Source organism: Mustela putorius, unplaced genomic scaffold (genome assembly GCF_011764305.1).
Source record: "Mustela putorius furo isolate JIRA1106 unplaced genomic scaffold, ASM1176430v1.1 tig00003834_pilon_pilon_pilon, whole genome shotgun sequence".
NCBI classification, from domain to species: domain Eukaryota; kingdom Metazoa; phylum Chordata; class Mammalia; order Carnivora; family Mustelidae; genus Mustela; species Mustela putorius.
Genome location: NW_025421987.1, coordinates 72,622,534 through 72,647,875, shown reverse-complemented (window position 1 = coordinate 72,647,875; position 25,342 = coordinate 72,622,534). Strand labels below are relative to the sequence as shown.

Genomic DNA, 25,342 nt, shown 5'->3' with positions numbered 1-25,342 from the left:
AAAGATGATTAATCTGTGCATTGCGTAGTAAATAAGCCATAGAGATCTAATGCATCGTGTAATGAATATAGACAACAGTATTGCCTAGAGGCTAGAACTTAAGTATTCCAATCACTGAAAAGAAAGGATAATTATGTAAAGTGATAGAGGGTGATGGAGGTGCTAAATATTGCTACAACAACAATCATAATATGTAAATGTACCAAATAAATACATTGTACAATTAAATTTGCACAATGTTATAAGGTAAATATAATAAAAAAAGATTAATCTGTTTCAAATCTGTAAATAAAGTGGAGCTTTATTTACATAAAGTATGCCAAATTTTTTAATACTTCATAATTTCCCAAGGTAATTTTATAAAGTATTTTCTACTACTGTGTGTTTTAGTGTTTAGTTTATGGGAGTGGTGTAGAGTGAAATGGTGAAGTCATTTGTTTACTGTTATTAGTAGTAAATACAGTTTAATTCAGTACTTAAAAACTTAGTGTAAGGATTATTCTCTTTTTAAAGGATAGTTTCTATTTCTATTTGGAGTGGTTCTGTAACTAGTATCACCAACCTGTAGACTGTGATTTACCAAAATATCTTTTGTCTCCCATGGTAAATCATATTGATCATGATTTCTATCTCATTGCCTCCCTTTTTGCTTCATACCATTAAGTGACCTCAAGTCTTAAGAAAATTAAAAAGTAACTACTCCTCTCACACAAAAAATGGGACATCTCTTAGTTAGGATATACGTTAGGCCACTCCATTAGAAACCCAGAATAATATTTGATTAAATAAGGTAGAAGTTTAACTTTTGCCCTAAGGCAGGCAGGTGTTGAATACCTAAGATGCCAGTGAGTTACAGTTCTCTCATCCCTAGAATGTTGCTTTTGTTTCCAAGATAGCTAATTTTCATTTTCACATTCTAATCAGGGAGAGGGGAGAAAAGGACGCCACCTGGAATTTGCAAGCATTTCCGTTCACATGTCATGGATGGCTACACCTAGGGCAGTAGCTAGTTTTTATTTTCAGAGCCCTTGCTGAAATTTAGGATTTTGTTACTGTGGGAGAAAAGTGAAGAATGGACGTTGGAGAATTAGCAGCTGTCTATGCCATAGACTTCCATCTTTATTAGCTAAATCAACAGTTTTTTGTCTCTAATTTTTTATTCACAAATGCTAAAAAGTAGCCTTGGTAATACCAAATTTGTTAAAATTCTGACAAACATGAGAACAGGGATTTTTGAATGCTAATATTCCTCTCTTCATTAGGAGAAATAAAACTGATGTTCATTTTTTTTTTTAATTTTTTATTTTTTATAAACATATATTTTTATCCCCAGGGGTACAGGTCTGTGAATCACCAGGTTTACACACTTCACAGCACTCACCAAATCACATACCCTCCCCAATGTCCATAATCCCACCCCCTTCTCCCAAACCCCCTCCCCCCGGCAACCCTCAGTTTGTTTTGTGAGATTAAGAGTCACTTATGGTTTGTCTCCCTCCCAATCCCATCTTGTTTCATTTATTAGCGAAATAAGTCAAGCAGAGAAAGACAACTATCATATGATCTCCCTGATATGAGGAAGTGGTGATGCAACATGGAGGCTTAAGTGGGTAGAAGAATAAATGATGTTCATTTTTTGTTACGTTGTCTGTCCTTAGACCCATACCTGTTTGGATCTCCCCTCTCTCACCAGCAAAAACACATTCTTCTCCTTTGTAAGGGATTCTAACCTTTCAATATCAAGTATTACATATTGCTTTATCAGTGAATACAAGCTTTTTAAAGCTTTCAGTATGGTCTGGAAATGGAACAACTTGACTAGATTCTTTGGGGCCAGACTGGTGGCCTTGGTAGAGTGAGAGATCCTATCTTCTGTCAGATCAGGTTACAAGCATGACAAAGTGAAAACAATGCTGGAAGTTATGACATAAGTTCCCGGGAATGTGTTGTTGAGCCGCAGTTGTGTAGAAGCCATTTCTAGGTCATTGGAAGGAGCAGTTTTAATTTTACTTGTTTTGAGACTCTTTCTTATTGCTACTCACCAGATGACTTGCTTATGAAGGTAGTCCTGAAAATTTTTTTTATAGTGAACTCTTGCTAGTTCATGATTTGATCAGTCATGTTGATATATTTGGATATCCCTTGGAACTTCAGATATTTCACAGTATGTTTTTTAGTAGTTCTTGTGGTCTTATTTTGACTCAGCACTTTGCTGTTTGCTTCTTCAGTAACACTAAGATAATATGCTTAAATTTTCTGAGTACTTGTCATCTGTGTCTATATTTCAGAGTCCTTTCTTCATCCCCCCCCCCTTTTTTTTTTTTAAGATTTTATTTATTTGACAGAGACATAGCAAGAGAGGGAACACATGCAGGGGGAGTGGGAGAGGGAGAAGCAGACTTCCTGCTTAGCAGGGAGCCTGATGCAGGGCTCAATCCCAGGACTCTGGGATCATGACCTGAGCTGAAGGCAGATGCTTAAATACTGAGCCACCCAGGTGCCCTTGTATCTATATTTTCTACTGTACACTGCACACCTTTAAAAATGTTCTCTTATATGCTCCTCTAAAATCCAGCATATCAGAAGTTTAGCTTCTTTTTGAAGTCATCCTCATTCTGTCCAGTTACAATTAAGTATTCTCTGCTATGTTATCTTCATAGCACCATGCACAAAATTCATATCCTGCACAGTACTTCCTGACAGCATTCTTCCTGAAGGTTTTGCCTTATTCATCTTCATTTCTTTTACACTGTTCAATAAAGTTATTTGCCCATTTTAAGTATGTTGGATTTTAGCAAGATGAACCTTTAAAAATGCATCGCTTATTTATACAGAGATAACTCCATAAAATGTTTATGGAGGAGTAGGAGGGAATTGGTGGTTGCAGTTGTTTTTGGAGTATTTTCCTTGCCACAGTGGTTATCCATTGAAAAGTTAAAAGACCATTCCTTTAAGTTTCCTGGAAGGACTGAACTAGCTGTATCCAACTGAAGTAGATGCTAAAAGAAAATCTGCCACGATTAAATTTTTGGAAGTTTTTTCCTTTGTTTCTTTTTTAGAGACATTAGAAGAAATGGACAGTGAGTTGCTCAAGTGTGAATTCTGTGGGAAGATGGGATATGCTAATGAATTTCTCCGGTCAAAACGATTCTGCACTATGTCCTGTGCCAAAAGGTATTTCTATTCCCTTGACTTTCCTAAAGCGGAAACAAACAATCATTGCAAGAAACCCAAAAAACTTGTAGAGTTTACAAGCAGCCAAAACTAGATACTATAATATAGAGGAAGAATATCAAATAGGCATTATTTGGAGTTACTTTGATATTTAGTTATTAAATTTTTCTCTGTAAGAGTTACATATTCATAACAGTTACAGTGAGTTTTATAGCAGTGAGTTTATTTTAACATATAAGTAACAATCTCCTGTCAAGAATATGCTTAGGAGAATGTCTCTTGTGAACTAGTCCTTAAGGTATCAAAACAGTATTTGTTTTATCACCTCATTGTTTGATCAGTATGAAAATACCAGGATTTAAACTGGTTTTGTTTTGTTTTAAACTGTTTTCATTATATTCATGTTATGAATATATTATATTCATTATATGCATATCTGTTCATATATTACTCCTGTTTATCTTGGGTTTTTAAGTGGGGCAGCTGCAGCACAAGTTCCCCACATTGTTAAATCATCAGAGAGCAAAACAGGTCTTTTCTAAATCTATTCTCAATAGTAATTTTAGAGGTAAACCGTATTCATAACTAAAGAAGTGTTCAGTGTCTTCCTTGTTTTCACATGTTTAGTTTACATTAAAAAAAAACTCTGATTTTGATAATCAATCCTAATACAGGTATTGACCATGGGGGTGAAGTGTATGTACAGGTTATTTTGAAGTTTGTTCTCTGTTCCAGAAAGTGATTATTCTCTCAAAGAATATAAGATCTTAATTGTTTGTATGTAGAATTTTCTTGCGTGAACATATTATATTGTATGGTGCCATTACAAGATACTTAGTAAAACTTAAGTTAAAAAAATAATCAGAGTATTTTCCTCCAAAAATGACTTCATTTGGTTTCTTAGTTGTCAGTCTTTTATTTACATATTATCTTGTGTTATTGACAGCCCTAACCAAGTTACGTGGCTGCTGCTTTAACTTGGGAGTTTTCCAGTTTGCATACACCACAAAAAAGATGAGTGGCTCTCTGATTCTAAGTGATTAAAACTCTGAGGGAAAAGGACGGCCTTTCAGAATATTTTAAATGTTTTGACTGTTAAATATTTTAGAACATTTAACACTACCATAACTCCTCCCAGAGGTGATTGATTGCTGAGCTGTCAAGTTACTATACCTTTAGATGAACCTCTTTAGGGGTGAGGGGTTTTAATATAAGGGAAATGCAGATGAGAGAGTAAGGAGGAAAGGGTAAATTAATTTAGGTCAGGGAAGAACTGCTATCTACATGTCTGCCTTGGAGATCTAAATATTTAGGGACTAAATAGTAAGTGTAGGGTTAGTCTCTATTCTCTAGTCATTGGGGAAAAATGTTTTTAGATTGCTGTGACTGGAAATCAGAAACCTATAGAGCTGTGTGCACAGACCAGCATACTGAATACAGCAGAAACTTGCTGAGTTGTTTTAGGGTAAAATTAAGTGGCCATTAGGGCACTTAAAAAAGAAAAGTTTTGGGGGAAAAAAGATAGCTTATTCATTTTCATAGTACTCCTTACTTCCACCTCCTGATATTGTCATAAAACATAGATGAGGAAAATTTATTTTGGTATCTGTATATTGGTCCTAGAATAGTTATCAATAGCAAAAAGTTCATTTGAATTTATTTTTGTCCTTTTCCTGAGAAATCTTAGATTAAGAGTTTTGAAAACAAGAAATTAGAGTGGCAGTTCTATATGTGTAAAAAAGGAACTGTATGTATTTTTCTTTGCCTTTCTTTAGCTTTTCAGAAATTTGTTTCTTAGATTTTTCTTTTTGCTCTTCTTTCCAGGGAAGGTGTTGGCAAACTGTACCCAGGCCAAATCCTTCCTGTAGCTTATTTTTAGATGGTGCCTGAGCTAAGGATGGTTCTTAAATTTTGAGATGGCTGGGAAAAAATGAAAAGAATAATATTTCATAACACATGAAAATTATGTGAAGTTCAAATTTTGGTCTAACTAAAATTTTATTGCAACACAGCCATGCTCATTCACTATTGTGTTATGGCTGCTTTCACGTTAACAGTTGCAGAGTGGAGTATTTCTGACAGACACTTGTATTGTCCACAAAGCTTAAAATACTTACTGTTTGGCCCTTTGTAGAAAAAGTCTGCCTGCCCTGTTCTAGGCCTTGAAACCCAGTAAACAGCATAGGACTCTTTGAAACTGTCATCATGCCTTATAAAGATCTATATTAAAAACTACTAGTCTGTTTTGATAAAATGAAAATACTCTTTCAGCTAATTTTAAAGAATCAGGTGTATTCGAATTTCGTGAATAGTGAGAACTATAAATGCCTTGTGTAACTCTGAAATCTTAACTTTACAGTATTTTCACTCTTTGATTTCAGTAATATTTGAAAAATCTTTTACTAGCCATTTGAGATTTCCCCTTCTTTACTGTTAACTTCTTTATATTACTCTCTCTCCAGAAATGATAAACATAAACATCTTTTGAGAAAACATAAGTGTGAACATCTACATAATTCATATATTTTCTCCTCAACCTTGAATTATTTTGCAAAAAATCGGTTATCCTCTGTATTTTTCATAAGGTTTCCTGGTATCATACTGTTACTAGAAGAAAATATCAGTACCTTGTTATAGGTATCCAGTAATTATTGAGAGCTATATTATTGAAATATACAGCCATTTTTTGACTGTCAGCATAAGTAAATCTATTGAACACTATGGTTTACTTTCTGAGGTATTAAAGTCCTTAATGAAGTATTTGGCACTTACTGATTCACAAGTGCACTTTAAAGTCATAATTAAATACTAACTGGGGTGTTCCATCTATCACTTAATATTTTTTCTTACTTGAATTTCTTAGGTACAATGTTAGCTGTTCTAAAAAATTTGCACTTAGTCGTTGGAATCGTAAGCCTGATAATCAAAGTCTTGGGCATCGTGGCCGTCGTCCAAGTGGCCCTGATGGGGCAGCAAGAGAACATATCCTTAGGCAGGTCTGTAGAAACCTTGCTTCAATGTACTATACCCTTTTCCGAAATGCAAGGAAAGTGCAATGCTGTATTTTACTTGTACTACATTTTCCAGCTTCCAATTACTTATCCATCTGCAGAAGAAGACTTGGCTTCTCATGAAGATTCTGTTCCATCTGCTATGACAACACGCCTGCGCAGGCAGAGTGAGCGGGAAAGAGAACGTGAGCTTCGGGATGTGAGAATTAGGAAAATGCCTGAGAACAGTGACTTGCTACCAGTTGCACAAACAGAGCCATCTATCTGGACAGTTGATGATGTCTGGGCCTTCATCCACTCTTTGCCTGGTATGTAATTCACCACTTGGGACTTGTATCTTTCTTGTGCATTCCCACACAGGAATGATGTTAGATCCATCCGCACCTATTGCACAAGAGGGCTACAGAAGTACTATGTATATATATTAATTGAATGGCATTTGCTATTGAAATATGATCTGTTTCCTCTTGCTTATTCCCTCAGCACAACTGGGTATTTTCTCATACCCCCCAAGTCGATAAAAACTGACTAGTCCTGCTTCTGCTGTGACACCTCAGCCGGTGAAGATCTTAAAGGTGCTCTCTTCTCTTCAGTCTGATTTCTCTCGAGAGGTCAGTAGAGAGATTGAGTCAGACGCTTCTTCCCTTCTGCTCTTCTATTTTTCTATTCTATTTCTTCTTTATTTCCTAATTTAACCTTTTAAAAATGAAATAAGAGAGACTATATATATATTTTTTTTTAATTTTTGAAAGCTAATCAAGACCTTTTAGAATATGATAACATTTTGGTTTCTTTTTTTAAAAATCAAGCTGGTTCTTTTAAAGGGAGCTGCATTCCTTGATTCTTTATAATAAGTAGACATCAAGAACCCTTCTAAAATTTGATTTTTTAAGTAGACAACTAAGATTCAGTTACGATATTCCATTTCAATATTGAGGGTAACTTTCTTATTTTTGTTTTACTGCTCTCTCATTTTGGTACTCTTTCCATCAGCTTAATTCTTTATGTTCTTTATCTTTTTTCTTTAATGCAGCAGTCTTTTATATCTCCTTTGTCCAAGGGGCTGGTTACTAAAGATAACTGCACCATGGCTCATGATGAGACCCACACTGATTATGTATGTTAAGACTGTTTTTTTTAAGTCAGCAAATCTTACTCATTTTGACCTTATGAATGTGGAAAACAAGATGTTTGCTCCATTTGATTTTATTGTGAATCACATTATTCTCTTGATACAATATATCCCCTTTGAACTCTACAGACTTACTAAAATTAATCCAGCTATTTTTGCTGATGAATCTTTCAGTGAAGATAACTCTCAGAAGCAAATTTACAGTTAATGTGCTGAGTAAAGAAAGACTATTAACTGCTTTAAAAAAAAACCTATCTGCCATTTTACCTTATATAAACAGAATTCTATGACAGATTTTTTTTTCAGTAGCTTGTTTCAGAAACGCTTAATTAAGTTTTTTTTTTAAACAAGATATGGTCACTTTTAAAGAAAGATTACAGTTGTTTAAAGAGAGGATACATTTTTCATGGAAGATTTTAAAATATGCACCTTTGGAAACTTAGGTGTGAAGTTAAGTGCTAACCATAGGTTTTGAATCTGCTTTAAAACCGATATATTAGAAGATGATGAGTCTTCACTGGTTGTGGTTTTAATATTTAATGACATAAATTTTAGTTTTTAGAACCAGTCTAGATATCTTGAGAATTAACACTGGAATCTCTAATGATTCCTTGGGATTGGACTTTGATTCTGTCATCTTCAGAAGTAATCTCACTCTTCCACCTGGGGTGTGTGAGCTGTTAGCTTGATTTCTCCTTTGGGGATACTATTTCCTTTCCTTTGGGGAGGAGCGTTGGTTCATATCCTGAGGAAAGTGATTGGTCAAATAATTACCAAATAATAGGTATCTGATTCTTCCATCATTTCATATGCATTTTTTTAGGGCTAATTTTCTAACTTTCCCCAATATCCATTGCAAGGAGGTTACTCTTGGCTGCTGTATTAGAACAAAGGCTCATTCTTGCTTCATTTCAGTTAAAAAAAAAAAAAAATCATTGCTTATATTTGAGGTGCTTATCTTAGTTCATCAGGATACAGTTTTGTTGTTAGTTGTTTAGAGAACATGACTTACCATTAAAGAGAAACTGCTTTATAAAATTTAGAATTGCTTGGTGCTGTGTAAGAGTCTCCTTTCCTTTAACTGATTAAATGGGAGTACTTCCAAACTCCTTTGACAGGCTAAAATAACAGGCTTATTTGTGTGATCAGTTATATCTTCTTTCTGAGTATTTCTCTCTGAATAATCCCTGTGGCCTAAAGGAAATCTTGTATCTGAAAATGCTTTTGTCTTCATTTCTCTATGCTCCTCTGGCCTTTATAAACATCTTTTGAGCCTCTTCAGGCTCATTCGGGTCTGTGTTATTTTTCTTCCCCCATGTAGTCTGCTTCCAACCTTTTCTCATAGAATGAACAAGCTTATATATTTTGTAATCTCATGTATTTTCTTTGTTTCCAGCTGAGACAGGCATCCCTCTTTCATCAGGGCACCTATATTTACTTATAGAGTTTTTTCTTTGTATAATGCCATCTTGTGAACCATCCTGCCGGGACCATATTAGAGCTGTATGCTGTGTATTCAATCTCAGAGTTGCTACCACAGTGAAAAATTACATTCTTCTGGGGGTGCCTGGGTAGCTCAGTCAGTTGAGTGTCTGACTCTTGGTTTTGGCTCAAGTTGTGATCTCAGGGTTTTGAGATTGGAGCCTGCTTAAGATTCTGTCTCCTCCTCTCTGTCCACCTCCCTACCCCAACGTGTGCATGCTCTCTCTCTAAATTAAAAAATATATATATTTTCTTCTAACTTTTGTGCGTTAAAAGGTTTTCTATGGGAATGATTATTCTCAATTAACTGCAGTTATCTTCTTAACTCGTTACAGTGCAAAGGTCATTTTATTCTGTACTTACTAATTTGTGAATCTCTAGTAGATTTGGTTTCTCTGTAGGCATATAAAATAGGAATTCACCTAAAAACATATGACTGTTGGATTTCATAATACTCATATTAGGACTTGTTTCTTATGTAATATTAAGTGGCAAGTGATATATTTTAACCAGCCTTACTGAGATCATTTCTATGCAGAGTGTTTGGTTTTGGGTTTAGCTGGAAAAATGACTGGACATTGCAAAATTCATTTGGGGCTCATTCAGTTGCTGAGGTCCGTGCCCATCTGGATAGCTGCTTCTGGTGACATAAAACCAGCAATGCTGGCTGGTTGCTGCAGTTGGGATATGTTTTGTACGAGATCCTGGGGCACCGTCATTTTAGAGAAGTAGATTCTAATGTCAGAAACTCATTGAATTTCTAGCTTAGTATACCTTGAGCATCTAAATATTTTTTGAAAATTCATTTTTCTTGAAATGAGTTTCAGAAAAATAATTGCTTTTGCCCCCCCCCCTTTTAAAGATTTTATTTATTTATTTGAAGAGATCACAAGTAGGCAGAGGCAGGCAGAAGGGCGGGGGGAGCAGGCTCCCTGCAGAGCAGAGAGCCCAATGTGGGGCTCAATCCCAGGACCCTGGGATCACAACCCAAGCCGAAGGCAGAGGCTTTAACCTACTGAGCCACCGTGCTCCCCCCCTTTTCTTTTTAAAGTAATTTTATTTTTTCATTTCTATACTAATGTATAGTATAACTAATCTTTGTTGTGGTTGGCTTATGGAAGTTGTGATCTAAAATTCTGAATATAATGCGTTCCTCCACGATCATGCTGTTTCCCGAAACATTTTTTGTTCTTTATCATTTTACTAATACATTTACTTATCACAAGAAGACATTTGAAGAGGGATCTCCCAGTACAGAGGAACAACAGATGTGATATATTTCCTTAGGGAAAACTCCTTGTTTCTATTCCCAAATGTAGCTCTTAACAGTCCTCATTACTTCTCATTGCTCCTGTTTTCTGAATCTAAGTAAGTCCCGCCCTGTCTTTCTCTCTCTTCTTTTCTTTCCTGTGTTCTTGTAAATAAGACTGAAGAGAGAAGAACATTAGTTCTTTCATAAAAAGAAGGATGAAGTCACAACTAGATGCAAGATTAGTCAGTTTTGTCTGCCCAGTTTTGAGAGCTACCTCTGGGAAAAGAAAGGGAGCTTTTCTATGGTGAGTAATCCCATTTTAACTGTATAATATAATATAATATAATGGGCAAAAACCATAACATTCTGCTTAGGGTACTTTTGAAGTGTCAGTTTTTAAGTCTGGAAATTAAAGTAGAGAAGTTGAAAAGCTGGTTGCTATATATATGAAACAGTAAAGAAACAACTAACAGAGAAGATGGGAAAAGAAATAACGGAGAGAAAAGAGGGCCGTACAGCTGAAGACAGAAGAAAGTGTATCACTCTTACAAATAGCTCCTCTGTAGCAGATCCTGTTTTTGTTTATTGTTTGTTTATTCACTTACCCAGTCCTTGACTTACGCAGAAATGGATGTATCTAGCACCTAACAATGCTTTGTGCTTGGTCCCCGGGTTGTAGGGATGACATTATTATCTTATGTAAGCAAGTGGGTGACACATTTGCAGTAGAAAGGATAATCACTCCAGCAAAGTTGTGCTCTCCAGTGGTGTAATGTAACCATTTCCATTACTTGTTACTGTTTTATTTTCTCATAGAATGCTGATTTGAATAAAATAGACTTGAAGCTGTTAGTTTTTACTCTTAAATTCAGTTTTATAATTTCACTGTCTCTCATAAGGAAGCTTCCCCATTATTGCATTCTCTCCTTTCTTGGTTCCTTAACTCATTACCTTCCCTGGTTGTTTCTTTATTATTAGCGGGGAAGTTGATTGAATAACCTGGCTGTGGAAAATTTGGTAGACAGTAAAAACATTTGAAATTGAAGTAGATGTTAAGTATTGTTACCTGCTAAATCACCTGGTTTACACTGAGAGATCAGATATTATTTGGCAAGAGATGAGGGGGCAAGTTCATAATTTCAGTGGGAATTTGTTTTTTTATCAAAAGTGGAGACAAATCCAGTGATTTGAAGTTGGTATTACAAGTCAAGAAGTGCAATACATTTCAGCAGCATTGCAGTACATTGATACTATGATCTTGTTGGTTTGGTTCTTTCATGAGTGAAAAATAAAAATGTTGTACTACATGTACTTGACAATTCAAAGTTAAAAATTAGAATAAGGTACAAATGATAATGAAAGTGGTACTCTGGTACTTGAAAAAATATTTCTAAATGGTTACTCAAATGACAGAACATTGTATTTTATTTCTCTACACCTGTATGTGAAGGGCATATTATCAAAGAAAAGTTCATGAGGTATAGTACCTAGTTAATCCAAACTTGTTATATGTGTGGCCTGCTTTGAGGTGATACCACTGTCTTTTTTGTCAAGGTATGTTATATCTGAACTGATAAATCTACATTTCTACGGACTCTAATTATTTCTATAATAATAATATTTTTAGAACAAGAATTCCAAGTAAATTGCTTTACTTGAATTTTGAATTAATTTTTATTTTCAGAATGCCAAGAGATACTCTGTTCTTCAGGAGTGAACCCAAGACTACCATAAATAAATTTCATTTGTTTCTCAGCCTGTATTTCAGATACTCAGACCCACTGAGAACATAACTGTGACTGATAGAAGTAACATCTAATTGTTATATATTAAGGCTAACTTCCTTCCTCTAATCAATTCCAGGCTGCCAGGATATTGCAGATGAGTTCAGAGCACAGGAGATTGATGGACAGGCCCTTCTTTTGCTAAAAGAAGACCATCTTATGAGTGCAATGAATATCAAATTAGGCCCAGCTTTAAAGATCTGTGCACGCATCAATTCTCTGAAGGAATCTTAACAGGATCATGAGGCTGTGAGAAAACAGCGGTTTTTACTCTTCTTAAACAGACTTGTAAGGTAAAGGCGCAAGTTGGCCTAGAATATTATCATATATTGTGGTGGATAGCCAAGCACATTGGAATCTCCACATCAAAAGCTGACATTTCTTCTACAGATATGATTCATCATACATTTTCATAAGTAGCCTACATTGGTAAGATTGATTTTACAGGTTACATGCAACAATGAAAGACTGATATAGAGGGCCATGATATTTTTCAAAGAAACATGTTATACTAGATAATTTTTTAAAGGTGATGTTTATCGTTAATATAAAGAATCCTTTTAAAAATAATTTAATGATTTACATTTCTCCTGTTTTGATTCGGTTTTCTTATACATTTTTCTACCCTGTAAGTTTTCTATAGGTTGTCATGAGAGATATAATTTAGGAGTAATTTAGGACTAGTATAGGAGTCCAGTGACTGGAATTGTATGCAATGAGCTATCAGTGTGCATTTTAAAAAAATATGTCTGTTAGACAATTGCTTTGTCTATAAAAAGGGACTGCATTCTAGCATGAATTATACTGATCTGGAAGTCAGAAGAGTTGGTTTCTATTCCAAACTTGACTAAGAATTTAGTGTGGCTGAGAAAGTTGGTTTTCCTCTTAGTTTTTGCACATTTAGAGCAGTGGCTCTCAGCAGAAGTCAGTGTTGCTCCCCAGGGGACATTTATCAATGTCTAGGGACATTTTGGTTGTCATAGCTTGGAGAGGCTGGGTAGGGTTGTTATTGGCATCTAGGCCATGGAGGATAGGGACGTTACTAAATATCCCACAGTTCACGGGATGGTCCTCCAAAACAAAGATTTATTGGGTCCAAAATACCAAGTAGTGTCAAAGTTCGGAAACCTGATGGAGGAGTGGTAAATGTTGCTCTTTTTTACCCAAAGGAATATTTTGAAAAGATGGGGCACAATAAGGAATACATGATACAGTCGAAGTATTTCAGATAGCAGATGTTCAAGTATTTTTCCTAATTTTACCCATTCTAGAAAAAAGGGGAAAGTCCATTGAATCGACCCGTAAAATAAGGACTAGCATACAAATAATTTGACTCTCAGAAAGTACAGATTTCAAATTAATTATCTTTCATACCTGCTCCTCTGCACTGATGAGGGCATACTGTGATTATACTTTATGAACCAGTGCATAGCCTTTACAAGTAGTCCAAGCTTACTTGGCCTGACAGAAGTTTGTAGTGGATACGTGGTTGGTCTTTGGATTTTTTTCTAACCTTAAACATGCTGGGTCTAGCTAGAATACACATTCCTTTTTCCTTGACTAAACTCTTGCATGCTTCCTACAAAGTACCCACCAAGTAGTATCTCTTGGATTATCAGACCTAATTTTGTATGTATATTAGGGAAAAAAAATTTTAAATTAAAAATTTTCACTAAATAGTTAAATAATCAGAATTATGACAATAAAACAGAATTGTTGTGGGAACTGTGAGAGCCTTATAGTCCTAGACATTAAAAAAAAATTTTTTTTTTTAATCTTTGCCACACGACAGAAATGTTTTAAAATGGAAGGAACATACACAGATACTTGGCAGAAGTTCAGTAAGTGGGGAAGAGTCCATGGGTTTCAGTCATTGTCACTGCTCTTTTCAAAAAGATTGTGTTGAGCTAGTAGAGGACTAAAGATGTCATTAAAGACATCACAGATATTTATCTTTTGGCTTTGTGTACATTAGAGAATGTTGATTATTTTTATACAAAAATACAGCGGGTAATTTTTTTAATCTTTAGATGCCTCTTGTTTGAATGTATGCTTTGTGGGATTCTTTTGTGTAGTAATGTTTTAAAAAAAAGATGTTTACTGATAGTTACATGTAGGATTAGAAGGTGTAATATAGCGTAAGGCTCATGTTCCAGACCTACAATAGCTGTAGTCTACGTCACATATTTCTTTATATCACATTTTTAACTGGATTAAAGTTTCAAGGAAAGGTAGGTACTCTATAATTAGTTTTCATTTGTTAGCAGTTATCGTTACGACAGAGTTGTCATATGCTTGACTTTCCCCCGTCATCTTCCAGTTTCAGAACACAAGTATAGGCTGAGCATTAGTAGGAGATGGTCCACTGTAGGGGGGTGTGGAGGGCACAATGGAAAATCTCCCTTTGGAAGTAAAACTTTTTCATAGATAATCCACAAGCAATTGATTATTTGGGGATAGACTCCCCTAGCAATAATGAGTATCTCCCATTACTATATTATCTATAGCCTTTAAGGTATTTACTTTGAAGTATGTATAGGTTCTCCTTTTATTTACCCCCTTTTCTTGTATCAGTCATTAGATACTAACTGAAAGCCCCTGTACCTAGCACTGTGTTAAATATCCAAGAAAGCTTACAGGAAGGGGGATTTCCATTTGATGAGAGCACCTTATAATCTTAAATCTTGTAAATCTCAAAAGTAGTCCAGATCTTCTCTTGTCCTCACTCAAAACATACCTAGAAAATATACTTAGTTTTTCAAGTGAGCTATTTTATTTAGAAATGGCTCATTTGCTCAACTGCTAGTTTTCCCTGTTGATGCATCTGTTTCTTTCTAGACACTTTAAAATCAGAGCTTCAGTTATATATGATGGGTATGGATGATAACACTGGGCATGCACCTCTCTCCTACGTTCTAAGCACAGTTCTGGTATGAATTAGGTGGGGAGAGTGTTCTTTTTCCTTCATGCGACTAATTGTTTTAGGATTTTCACTGAGGAGAAAGAATGACAAAAGGGCACATGGGAAGTTCTTCCTATTTCTGCTACCTAAGTTTGCATTTTCTGACTTGTTTAAACTGATGCACTCTTTTCCCATTGAGGGAAATAAAACCTCCACATCTCGATTTTTATTTGCTTTAAGCCTTGGCTTCCTAAAAAAATAAACACACTGAGAAAGCTGGATTGTAAACGTTTTTACATGACACGAATTTTCATCAAGCCTGGTGTAGGCATGTGTCTGACAAGCCATGCAGCTTGGATATAATCACTATTGATTAAGGCAGAGTGCTGTCTGTAAACCTGTCCCTTTTTAAGTGGCATGTAACTATTTCCAGGATGATACTTTTAATTTGCTGTGATATCACTAAACAGATGTTTTTCTTAGTCTTAGCTTAAGGGTTGTCACAGAGTAGGGAAGGTGGAACCGGGAGAAGACATTAGCGAAGAAGCTTTAGCATGGGAGAGAGGCGGACAAAAGATCTGCCACTTTGTTTATCCCACTTCGACACTGAACAGATTTCTGCACTTTTGAATATTCATGATTTACCTAGTTTTAAATAGAAAGGATTTTTTTTAGATAGCCCATTGTTTGTTTTTGTTTCCTAATGTGTTTAAACACTTACTTAGAACTGTATGAAGTAAGTACTGTTGTGCCCATGCCTTTGAATAATTTTCGACCTAGCTAATCCTCATAGAGCTAGTGTGAAATTCTTGTCCGACATATACTCAGTTACCAGTCTGAGACTGAAATCTGTCCCAGTGTCCCAGATCACAGACTTGTTCAGTTAAATGTTATAAAGTCCTGTTATTTACATTCTCAGTGTTCTGGTACCATCGCAGCCTAAGTGTGATAGGGTTGTGTTTACATGTTTACATGTGTGTATACCATTTTGGAAAGAATAAACTATGATCGATGGATGTGAGTGATGCTATCCTCACAGCCATACTGAGTAGCTGAAATCCCGGTTGGACACACTGTTAAGAAGTTGTAAAGACATTTTAATCTAGAAACCTGTGCTTCTATCTTGTGGTTTGAAGATCCTCATCCTTAACGACTGGTAGGAATGCATGCTGCCTGGGTGCGGTGGGCCTGAGCCTGAGTGGACAGCCTCAAAGGGCCTCACCTACTGCTTCCCTCTAAAAGCCTGTTCTAGTCAGGAGGGAACTGTGGGAAAACTTCTTAGACACCTTCATCTGAAAGTCCTTAGAGAGGGTTTGGTAGTAGGGTTAATATTAGGAAGGCAGTTGGGGCAGGAGTTTTTAATATCTAACAGTCATGTTTCAGTGAAACCTTTGGGCACAGTGTTCAGTCTGTTTCCTGTGCACCATGGGGGAAGGACAGGGAAGTGGAGGAGGAGACAAAAGGAGGAAAAGCATCCCAGACCCAAGGGGATAGCACAGTTAACGGAGTGAGGTTGTATAATGTTGCTATGGCCTTCAGTGGTTCAAAATAATACACTGCAATGGTTGAATCGCAGTTACAGCAGTAAGATTCATCTGTAATCATTCTTGTTCCTTCCTTCTCCATCAAGTGATCCTGCCCTTAGGAGGACTTCCTGTCCCTAAAAGAACTATTAATAAATAGTTCCAATGATACATAAGTTAGTGAATTTTGACTTTAAAGGTGACAGCTATTGTACTTAGAGAATATCTGTCAAACTCACAGGTTAATTTATAATTGAGTTACTGGAATTGTAGAGGAGAGTATCCATTTTCATATACCACAGTTGAATCAACCTTGCAGATTGTTACAAAGGCATTTTAAGATAGTATTTTATTTGTTAGGTTGTATCCAGGAATTGGGTGACTAAAGAGCGGTAGCTTTTTCTTTATTAGTATGGATTTCAATGGAAGCCTACCTCTGTTTCTTTAATGCACAGTAGTGTGGATTATGAAATGAACTGTTCAATTCACTCATCAATATTGGTATTTTATGAATCTATTTGAGGGCATTTGGTTTCCTCTTAAAGATTGTGATTCAATTTAGATAAGCACAAATACAGTATTAGAAAAATAAATATGCAGTCTTACTAAAGTTTAATTTAAAGCTACTATAAGCTGTACATCTTAAAAAAAGTTCTTTGGGAAGATATTCTTTTTTTGTTAGTTCATAATATGTACCACTATATAGTTCCCTTCATAGCAGCAATACAAGCCATTTCTTCAATTTAAAAAAAAAAATGTTGACAATATCTTCTTTGGAAAAAGTTTCTTTAATTTTTAAAAATTTAAAGTTTTACATATTATTTTTAGAGCTTATTTAATCTATTTTAAAGTAATACTATGAGAAAGCTTTTTTTGAACGTTATAAAGCACTAATGCAAATTAGCATCATTTTCCAGAGCAGTGTTTGGCTTTTTCTGAACTTTCACTTGAGCTTGCAGACATTAAAGGGAGTGGTCTCCCTCCTCCTCAGATCTGAGGCCCAGCTTCTCTAATGAAGACCCCATTCTACTCGAACCCATGAACACACACCTTGTAAGTGCCATGTTTTGGGGACCGTTTAGGATAGGTTTTTCCATGAATGGTTCATTTTTTCTTTTTCTATAGCTTGTGAACATTAATTTTAAAGATGACAGTTGTCATCTCAGATGTTGGAGAAGAGGGTGCACTAGAGAAGTATTTGTTCCCACTGCTTCTGAAAAGTAGAATTGCTCTCAGTGATATTGATGGCGTCAGTATGAATCCATAGAAAGAAAACCTGTACAAAGGTTTTAAAATGTATTGTTGAAAAGAAGTCTAGTGATGAATTTTAAGTCAGAAAAAAGAACTTAATATAAATTTAAACTACTGTTATGCTAACATGGCATAGCTTTAAATATAAGAGTAATTTAGTAAGTCCTTTTAGACCACCTATTTAAATTGACTCCAGTAATCTTCTTAAGGATTGATTGTAGCCATCATTTATTGGCTTAAAAGTTATGCTTTAGGGAATATTATCAGTGTTAAATCCATGTTTTGTGGAGCTTTTTTGTACAGCTTTTTGTGGAGGTGAGGAAGTTGGTGTGTGTAAGGTAGTGGTGGGGCTGATAGTGTAATAAACATCAACCAGCTTGAGAAAGAAGGAACTGGGTTTAGTCTTGGCCTCAGGCAAACCAGAAGTGTCCATTGTTTAAAATCTTTGTTTAGAATGTGTGGTTAAAGTCTTAATTCTTTTTGTTTTAGATAGTACTAAATAGTCTACTTCAGTACTCAATAATAGATGAACATAATCATTAAATTAACATGATGAATGAAGATAAAGTGCTGGTTGGGGGCTGGGAGTTTTACTTGCTGTTAGTGACTTAGCGTGTGTGACACCTTCAGCCCTTCCTTAGCCTTTAATCTGTTCCGTCTCCTGAATATACATTATGGAGCCTCTACTACTCAAAAGGCTGATTTTGGTTTAAATCCTCTTTAAGGCACCTTCCGGCTCTAAAACTATGATTCTAGGCCACATAAGGGGGTGTTTTTCAAGTTGTTTCTACTTAATTCTTTTCCCCTTTTTATTGGTTCATTTCATACTAAGAGCTTTTGATAAAAGATACTTGTTAAGTGTCCATTTCCTGGGTCACTGGCAGTCTTTGTTCTCTTACAGATTAAAGCAGAGAAGAAAAATTGTCCAGACAAGCAAATGAGGGCATTTTTCTAAATGCTTCCTACTAGTTCACCCTGAACATATGAACACATATGAACACTGTCACTCATGCACTCATCCATTCATTTAGCAAACCGTGTGAACACTTACATGGTATACATGACTTAAGGAACTGGTAATGAGTACACAGAATCTTCCCAAACAAAATTCTAATTGTGGCTTTAAACAAACATGGACATTATTATTATTATTACTTGCTGTACTGAATGTGAAGCTGGAACTAGGGGAAATTTTTATCCACTGGGTTAAAGTATTAAGCTCTATCTAAAGGGTCTGAGTGAATCACAGCACTATTCCTAAAACACATTTCACATACCGATCACAGTCAATCATACACCTGATAAGGTTACAAAATCAAGGGTACCTGATAGGGATTTAACATTTTGAGACTGTTGTGACAGCCCATTATTTCTCAGAATTATTTTGACACTTGAATCTATTCCAGAGGTGTTGCTATACAGGGTGTGTGACAGAACAATACAAAGAAAGAAGCTGGTGCTGGTTTACTATATATTTGTAACTACAAAAGCTTTACACCCAGTATTGACAGTGGAATAACTTTCTCAAACTGAAAAGTCTCAAGGGGGATCGCTAAATAGTTTTGTTTTTTATTGTCTTTTTTTGATAAAGCAAGAAATTACACAAATTTACTGTTATTACAAATATCTACTTTTTAAAAAGCACACATGTATTACATAGTAAATGGGTTTCCTTTAAAATGCAGTACTGGTCAACAAAAAAACATTCGATGCTTGAACTGACAGCTGTTTGGGGAATAAATACTGAATGGCATTGAGTAACTGGGTAAAGTTTCCTTACCACTTGGGGGTTCTGTGAAATGATGTTCTAATTCCTGTTGATCCAATGATACAGATTAACATCATGCTAGCATTCTCCATAAAGATACCAAATGAAAATAATTTTTTCCACCCCTCAAAATAAAAATATCTGCTATTAAAAAAGATCTTTTGTGCATCATAGTTGCAGCTTTTAAAGCAGGAAAGTGTCCCAGTACATGTTAGATTAGAATCTAAAACGGATTGAAAATAGAACACTGACATCCAAGTAACCAGATAGTCTGGGTTTAAAATTTGCCATGGTCTTGGTTAAAATTTACTTTTAAAATGTTTTAATTTACCGAAGTTTTCAAGTATTTTATGCTGTTAAAATATCTATTGTATAGTTCTTGTATATGCATTTTTAAATTTTAAAAAGCTAATGGAGTGTGCAAAGATGGTATAATTTTAGATTTCTGATTGCTAGTATACTAAATTAGATTCCCAGTCACCTCATTCAGAAGTTTGATCTTGTTTTTCCCATAGGAAAAAAAAAAGTGAAAATGAGTTCTAAAAACTATCCTCAGAGTGAGGAGTGAGCTGTGGTAAAAGGCTGGAGTTGTAGACACAGTGTGCAAAGGTGTACTGATGGGAGAGGCGAGGGTGGGCATTTCAGGCCTCTATTAAATCACTGCTTTTGTCTTCTTGTTAAAAAAAAAAAAGTTACTTTGTTGACTTAACAAAGGCAAATTGTTGTAATTTTTTTTTTTGAAGCTTCAAGCACATGTTAACTGATTTTTAAATTCCTTTTGGTTCCTCCCATTGTTCTAAAATAGGAGTTTCATATTACTAAGACCTCAAAAGTTCATCTACCCAGGTTGAACAAAGCATCACCAAGGGGAAAGGAAACCTTTTTTTACTTTTTCAGAAAACAGATGTTAGATTATATATAGATGTATTCTTTCCATTGGATATTGTATTAGAGTCCTCCTTACAGGAAATGAAATAGTTTTAGCACTCTTAGCATTAGCGTTCCTAGATTGGTGTCTATAGCTACAGTTTTAAAATGTATAACCTGAAAATGAAGTTAATTTTGCATTATAAGAGCACAACATGATCTATGTAAAAAGACTGTCCATTTGGTGTATTTTTTTAAAAGAGAAAGCACTTTCATATTAACAAGTAGCATGTGTATGAATTTTAGATTTTCTTATTTGTTGTGTCTGTATTCAGTGAAGTAAAATTGAGCATTCAGATGTTTGTTGATGGCAACATTAACTGTTCAATTAAAGCACCTTATACTCTGCTGCTTAACCTTGCTTGTAATTGCACCTTTGTTACCTGCACATTTTCACACAGAATATTGTTGTTAACATTGCTTCATGTGGGTCTGGATGGAAGGTTAGTGGGCCTACAGGATCATTTATTTATATTGTTTATATTACAATAATATATTGTAGACCAGTTGTAAGTTCATTTCTTTACAAATAAAAGCCTCTTCCATTTGGCTGGTCTATTGGATAATTTTTTTCTTTAAGCTTATGAGAGCCTTGAAATATTTACAAAACTCTGCAGAGTGTAAATCTTTACTAACTAAGTACAGTATATTTTAAAGTATCTCAGTCCTAGGTAATGGCCAGATAGAAAGTGGGATAGTCAGAGGGAAAGTAACCCAGAGAAGCAGAGGGGACCAAGTTTAGAAATAGTGACAGTTACAGACAGTATCTACGTAGTTGAACAAAGTGACTTCAGATGATTCTGCCATCGAGGTGGCTTTACTCTGGCAGTTCTGCCCACCAGGGGAGGTTTGGCAGTGTCTAAGACGTTTTTGTTGGTATGTCTTGGGCAGAGGGAAGGCACATGCTGAACGCCCTCCAGTGCACGGAGCAGTCTCCCACAACACAGAACTGCCCAACCCAAAATGTGAGCAGTGCTGAGGATAAGAAATCCTCATTTACTTTTCAGTGGGACACATTGCCCATGTGATTACAATTTGACATGCAAGTATGTGACATACAAGTTATAAGTGAAAATGAATCTGGTATGTCATGGAAAGAGACTTAGTCACTACTCCCAGTTCTGTAGGGTGAGCAACTAAAAACTTTTTTCCAGGATTATCTGTATTAAAAACAGAGATATATTTTTGAAAATTACCTAAATTTAAATTGAGTTGATCTTCCCTTTATGTTAAAAGAATATTTACACCAAATAATTTTAACAAAATGATCTTGTTCATTTTCTTGCTTTGAATTCAATAAAAATGTTTATTTACACTTGTATAGTATTGGCAGAAAATCTCAGATTTACATAACATGTTTGCATCCGGTAGTTTTTTGGGTAACATGAAATCAGTATGGCCAAGTATTAACTATTTTCACTTTTGTGTTAAATTAATATTGGTAACATGCAGTGTTTCTGAACCAGTATAACAAAATTCTCTTGGAATTATTTGGTTTTGCTACCATAGCCCCAAAGACACATTCTGAAAAGGTATGTAAGGTGGGCCTGGGGAGTAGAGCTTCAGAGTTCAGTTCAGTCTTTGTCCTTTCCCGTTTGTAAAATTATGATTATTACTGTAGTTGTCAGTTTTAATTAGTTTTAACATGACAACATTAACAAATTATTATTGATATAGGCTTTTCAATTTGCTCAAGATTATGAATTGTAAGTGGAATGAAGCAGCATTTCCAGTTGATGAATGGATCCACAGGTAATGCAATGTCTCTTAAATTAAGCTTGTGACAATTAAACCAATAAATTGTAGCGATCAGAAAACTATTGATGAAGTACAACCATGGAATGTTCATCTCAATATATGCTGGAATCTGTACTTTAAGTAAAAGAATAATTACTTGAAGTAGTACAAATGGTAACCAGGTACCGAGAAAACAGATAATGAACTTGGGCAAGAGCGTTTTTTTAGAGCTCAGAGTATAACCACAATGGGATGGAAAGGGGAAATACAGGATAGTCTCATTCATATAGGAAGTCATCCTAACAGCCTGTACCAAGGCAATAACTTCTGACCAAGAGGTTAGAAAAGCCATAAACAAAATCACCACCATGGAAAATGACAGCCAGTAACTCTGAATGCTAATGTAGAAAGGACACTGGTAAGAATAAACATTCTGTGCCTTCAGGCTTTGGTAGATAGCTGGATCTCCCAAAACATAAGCAAGGACTGAAATCCAAATTAAAATTACTATAAAGAAATAAAATAGTTTTTGACACTTAAATGCAAGCTTTGTGGTTTTAGAGAAATTCAGGTAATAATCTATACAAGCTATCAGGAAAACTGGATAATGCAGAAAGCCGTAAGTGAAAGAAATAATTTGAGTAAATAGGCAAATGTGGTATTTAGTAAACCTAATGCCTAAAACTACAAAATCCCTGAAATAGAATATAATGGAAATATTTACTAAAAGTAAAAGATCGATGAATGCTAGTGAAATGCAAAAATATTCCATAAAATTTTGATAGCTGATTTTTCTTCTCATTCCTAGTGTGAGGATATTCAGTAATATTTTCCCAAGTATAATCAAGAATAGCAGACAGTTACCATCTAGAGGCTGATTTGCTTGATGTAACTGGTATTGAAAAGAGCAGTTCTCTGAAGAAAGAGCAGTCATGGTTTTAGCTGAACTGCAGAAGATCTGCTGAAGTACATACGATAAAACACTGCTTCAATTTAGCTTCCATCCCTGTAAGGAAAAATCACAAGAAAACCTGATGCCATGTCTAATTTTACTAAAGCTTTATTCTCAGGGCACATGGCTGGCTTAGTCTGTTAAACGGCTGCCTTGGGCTCAGGTCATGATCCCAGGGTCCTGGATTGAGTCCCACATCAGGCTCCTTGCTCAGTGGGGAGCCTGCTTCTCCCTCTGCCCCTCCCCTTGCTTGTGCCTGGTCTCTCTCTCTGTCAAATAAATCTTTAAAAAATCTTAAAAAAAAAACAAACACAAAAACTTTATTCTCAAAGAACTAATTTAATCCAATCATTTCTCAAATAATTACAGTTGATCCTTGAACAAGGAAGCAGTAAAAGGTACTGATAAGGGCCCTGTATAGTAAAGAATCTGTATATAACTTAACTCCCACAAAACTTCACTAATAGCCTACTGTTGACTGAAAGCCTTACCAGTAAGTCAGTTAACACATATTTTCTACATGTGTTATATGATGTATTCTTACAGTAAAGTAAGCTAGATAAAAGAAAATATTAGGAAAACCATAAGGAAAATACATGTATAGCACTGTACCGTATTTATTGGAAAAAATCGGCATTAAGGGGAACTTTGCATTTCAAACCTGTGTTGTTCAAGGGTCCATTAATAGGAATTTATATTTCTCATAATACAGAATATGATCAGAAAGAATTAATGTGTACACTTCGGTCATTTTTTAAGATCCACATGGTCCAGAACTCTCTGCTCTATAAACAAAATGTTACATATAAATTACTACTTCTATAAAAGTATGGGTTTTAATAACTTGTAGAGATAGAAAAGTACTTTTATCTACCAGAACCAAAATGCAGGATAAAATAGCAGCCTGAGAGGAATACTCAGTTAATAATTACCGATAGCTGTTAACCCAGTTTCACTCTGACTCCAGACCCACCCAGCTTTCTTTTTGTCAGTGAAATTTAGGATAGCATTTTGCTGCGGGATCATCATTCTGAAACTCGAAGATAGAAAGCAGATGGTAATATTCCACCCACCAACCTCCACCTTGTTCCTTGGCTCCTTGTTCCCACTATTCCTCATTGTATTCAGAGTTGAGCCCAGGCTTCCCGCGCGGGAGGCCCCCCCCTCGCCCTCTGGCGCCCCCCCCACTTGTAATCTGTCTCTCTCTGTCAAATAAATAAAATCTTTAAAACAAACAGACAATTCTTGACAACACACAATGCTTTACTTACTCTGCTTTCTCCAGTAGGTCCTTGTTGGCTGATAATCTCAGTTTTACATCCTTTAGGGATCTTGATTTTGGTACGTGGCATTCCAGATGCCATGTGACTAAGCTCTGCGCGAAAGAGAGAAAACATAAACAACCACCATTAAGAGCAGCCACTGTGGGATTCAGTATAACTAACTGGCTCCAACTCTCTGCTTAGAAAAACTAACTTTCTGAGGGATTAAAGCCAGTAATTAACTGCTTATATTCTTTTTTTCCAGGGATAAGAAGATGGGATACATTTAGGTGGAAGCCCCCAAAGACCCCGAGACATGGGTACATATCACATGGCATCTATTTAAACAAGTCTTGCTGGCATTGCAGTTTCTGCCCTTAGGCTTCAGAGTCTAAACTAGTGGTTCTCAAACTATTTGGTTTCAGGACCTTTTGACACTAGTGCCATGTAACATAAGTAACATTTTTTTTAAATGAAAAATTATTGTATTTTCCCAAAAGGAAAAATTTAGTGAGCAGGGGGCATTTTTCACATTTCACAAGCTGCTTTGGTGTTCAGCTCAATAGCAGGCAGCTGAATGTCTCCTCTGTACCAGCTGTGGTATCACACATCATGCAGCTTTTGCAAAGTCCTGTGTTACATGATGAGAGCTCGAGAATAAAAATACATACTATTATAATCAAAGAGTTGTGTTATACCGTCTCAGAAGTCTGACAGAACCGTTTGCATTAAACGCAAGTATTTAAAGAGGAGCAGAGTTAACATTCTGGTCTACTCTTGTACAGAAAATGGAATTAGTACTGCAACTAGATTCGCTGATCCCAATGAATGGAGAAAACCTACAGTAGAAATCACGTACTGAGCCTTGTTCAGGGGTTTACATACCTTTTATCTAATCACCTTTACAACAATCCCCAAAAGGTAAATATTTTTCCCCATGAGGAAACAGATGCAGGGGTAAAGCACATTTCCTGAGGGCGGATGACTGATAAATGTTGGAGCTGAAGTTCAAGCTCAGGTCTGAATTCAAAGCTCATATTCTTCAGTAAGGGACATTATGGCTTGACTCACAACTGGAAATGAAGAAAGGGACCCAATTTATATATGTGAAAAAATTCTGAAAAGGTGACATTCAAAATAAAAGTAACTGTATTGATTACTGACACCCGAAGGACTAATCTATGT

The 25,342-nt window shown here is 35.7% G+C and overlaps 2 protein-coding genes across 14 annotated transcripts in view; one reads left to right on the top strand and one right to left on the bottom strand.

Moving 5' to 3' along the window:
- PHC3 (polyhomeotic homolog 3) overlaps positions 1–20,755 on the top strand; it is a 79,239-nt gene extending 58,484 nt beyond the window's left edge. For 7 of the 11 annotated variants that reach the window (XM_045088618.1, XM_004756550.3, XM_013058305.2 and 4 more), the window contains 4 exons: positions 3,060–3,174; positions 6,038–6,170; positions 6,262–6,493; positions 11,915–20,755. In XM_045088618.1, coding sequence (XP_044944553.1) covers positions 3,060–3,174; positions 6,038–6,170; positions 6,262–6,493; positions 11,915–12,069 — 635 coding nt within the window. In that variant the 3' untranslated portion in view covers positions 12,070–20,755. Of the gene's footprint in view, positions 1–3,059; positions 3,175–6,037; positions 6,171–6,261; positions 6,494–6,668; positions 6,797–10,225; positions 10,356–11,914 lie in introns of those variants that run through there. The other 4 variants (XM_013058306.2, XM_004756551.3, XR_006609150.1 and 1 more) reach the window with 3 other exon arrangements.
- A 737-nt stretch (positions 20,756–21,492) lies between these two features.
- The window catches only part of GPR160 (G protein-coupled receptor 160), a 40,463-nt gene continuing 36,613 nt past the window's right edge, over positions 21,493–25,342 (bottom strand). For 2 of the 3 annotated variants that reach the window (XM_013058313.2, XM_013058307.2), the window contains exons 3-5: positions 25,043–25,230; positions 24,167–24,270; positions 21,493–22,949 (exon numbers count right to left, since the gene is read on the bottom strand). In XM_013058313.2, the coding sequence (XP_012913767.2) occupies positions 21,861–22,877 (1,017 nt within the window). In that variant the 5' untranslated portion in view covers positions 22,878–22,949; positions 24,167–24,270; positions 25,043–25,230 and the 3' untranslated portion in view covers positions 21,493–21,860. The remainder of the gene's footprint in view (positions 22,950–24,166; positions 24,271–25,042; positions 25,231–25,342) is intronic. The other variant, XM_013058311.2, reaches the window with a different exon arrangement.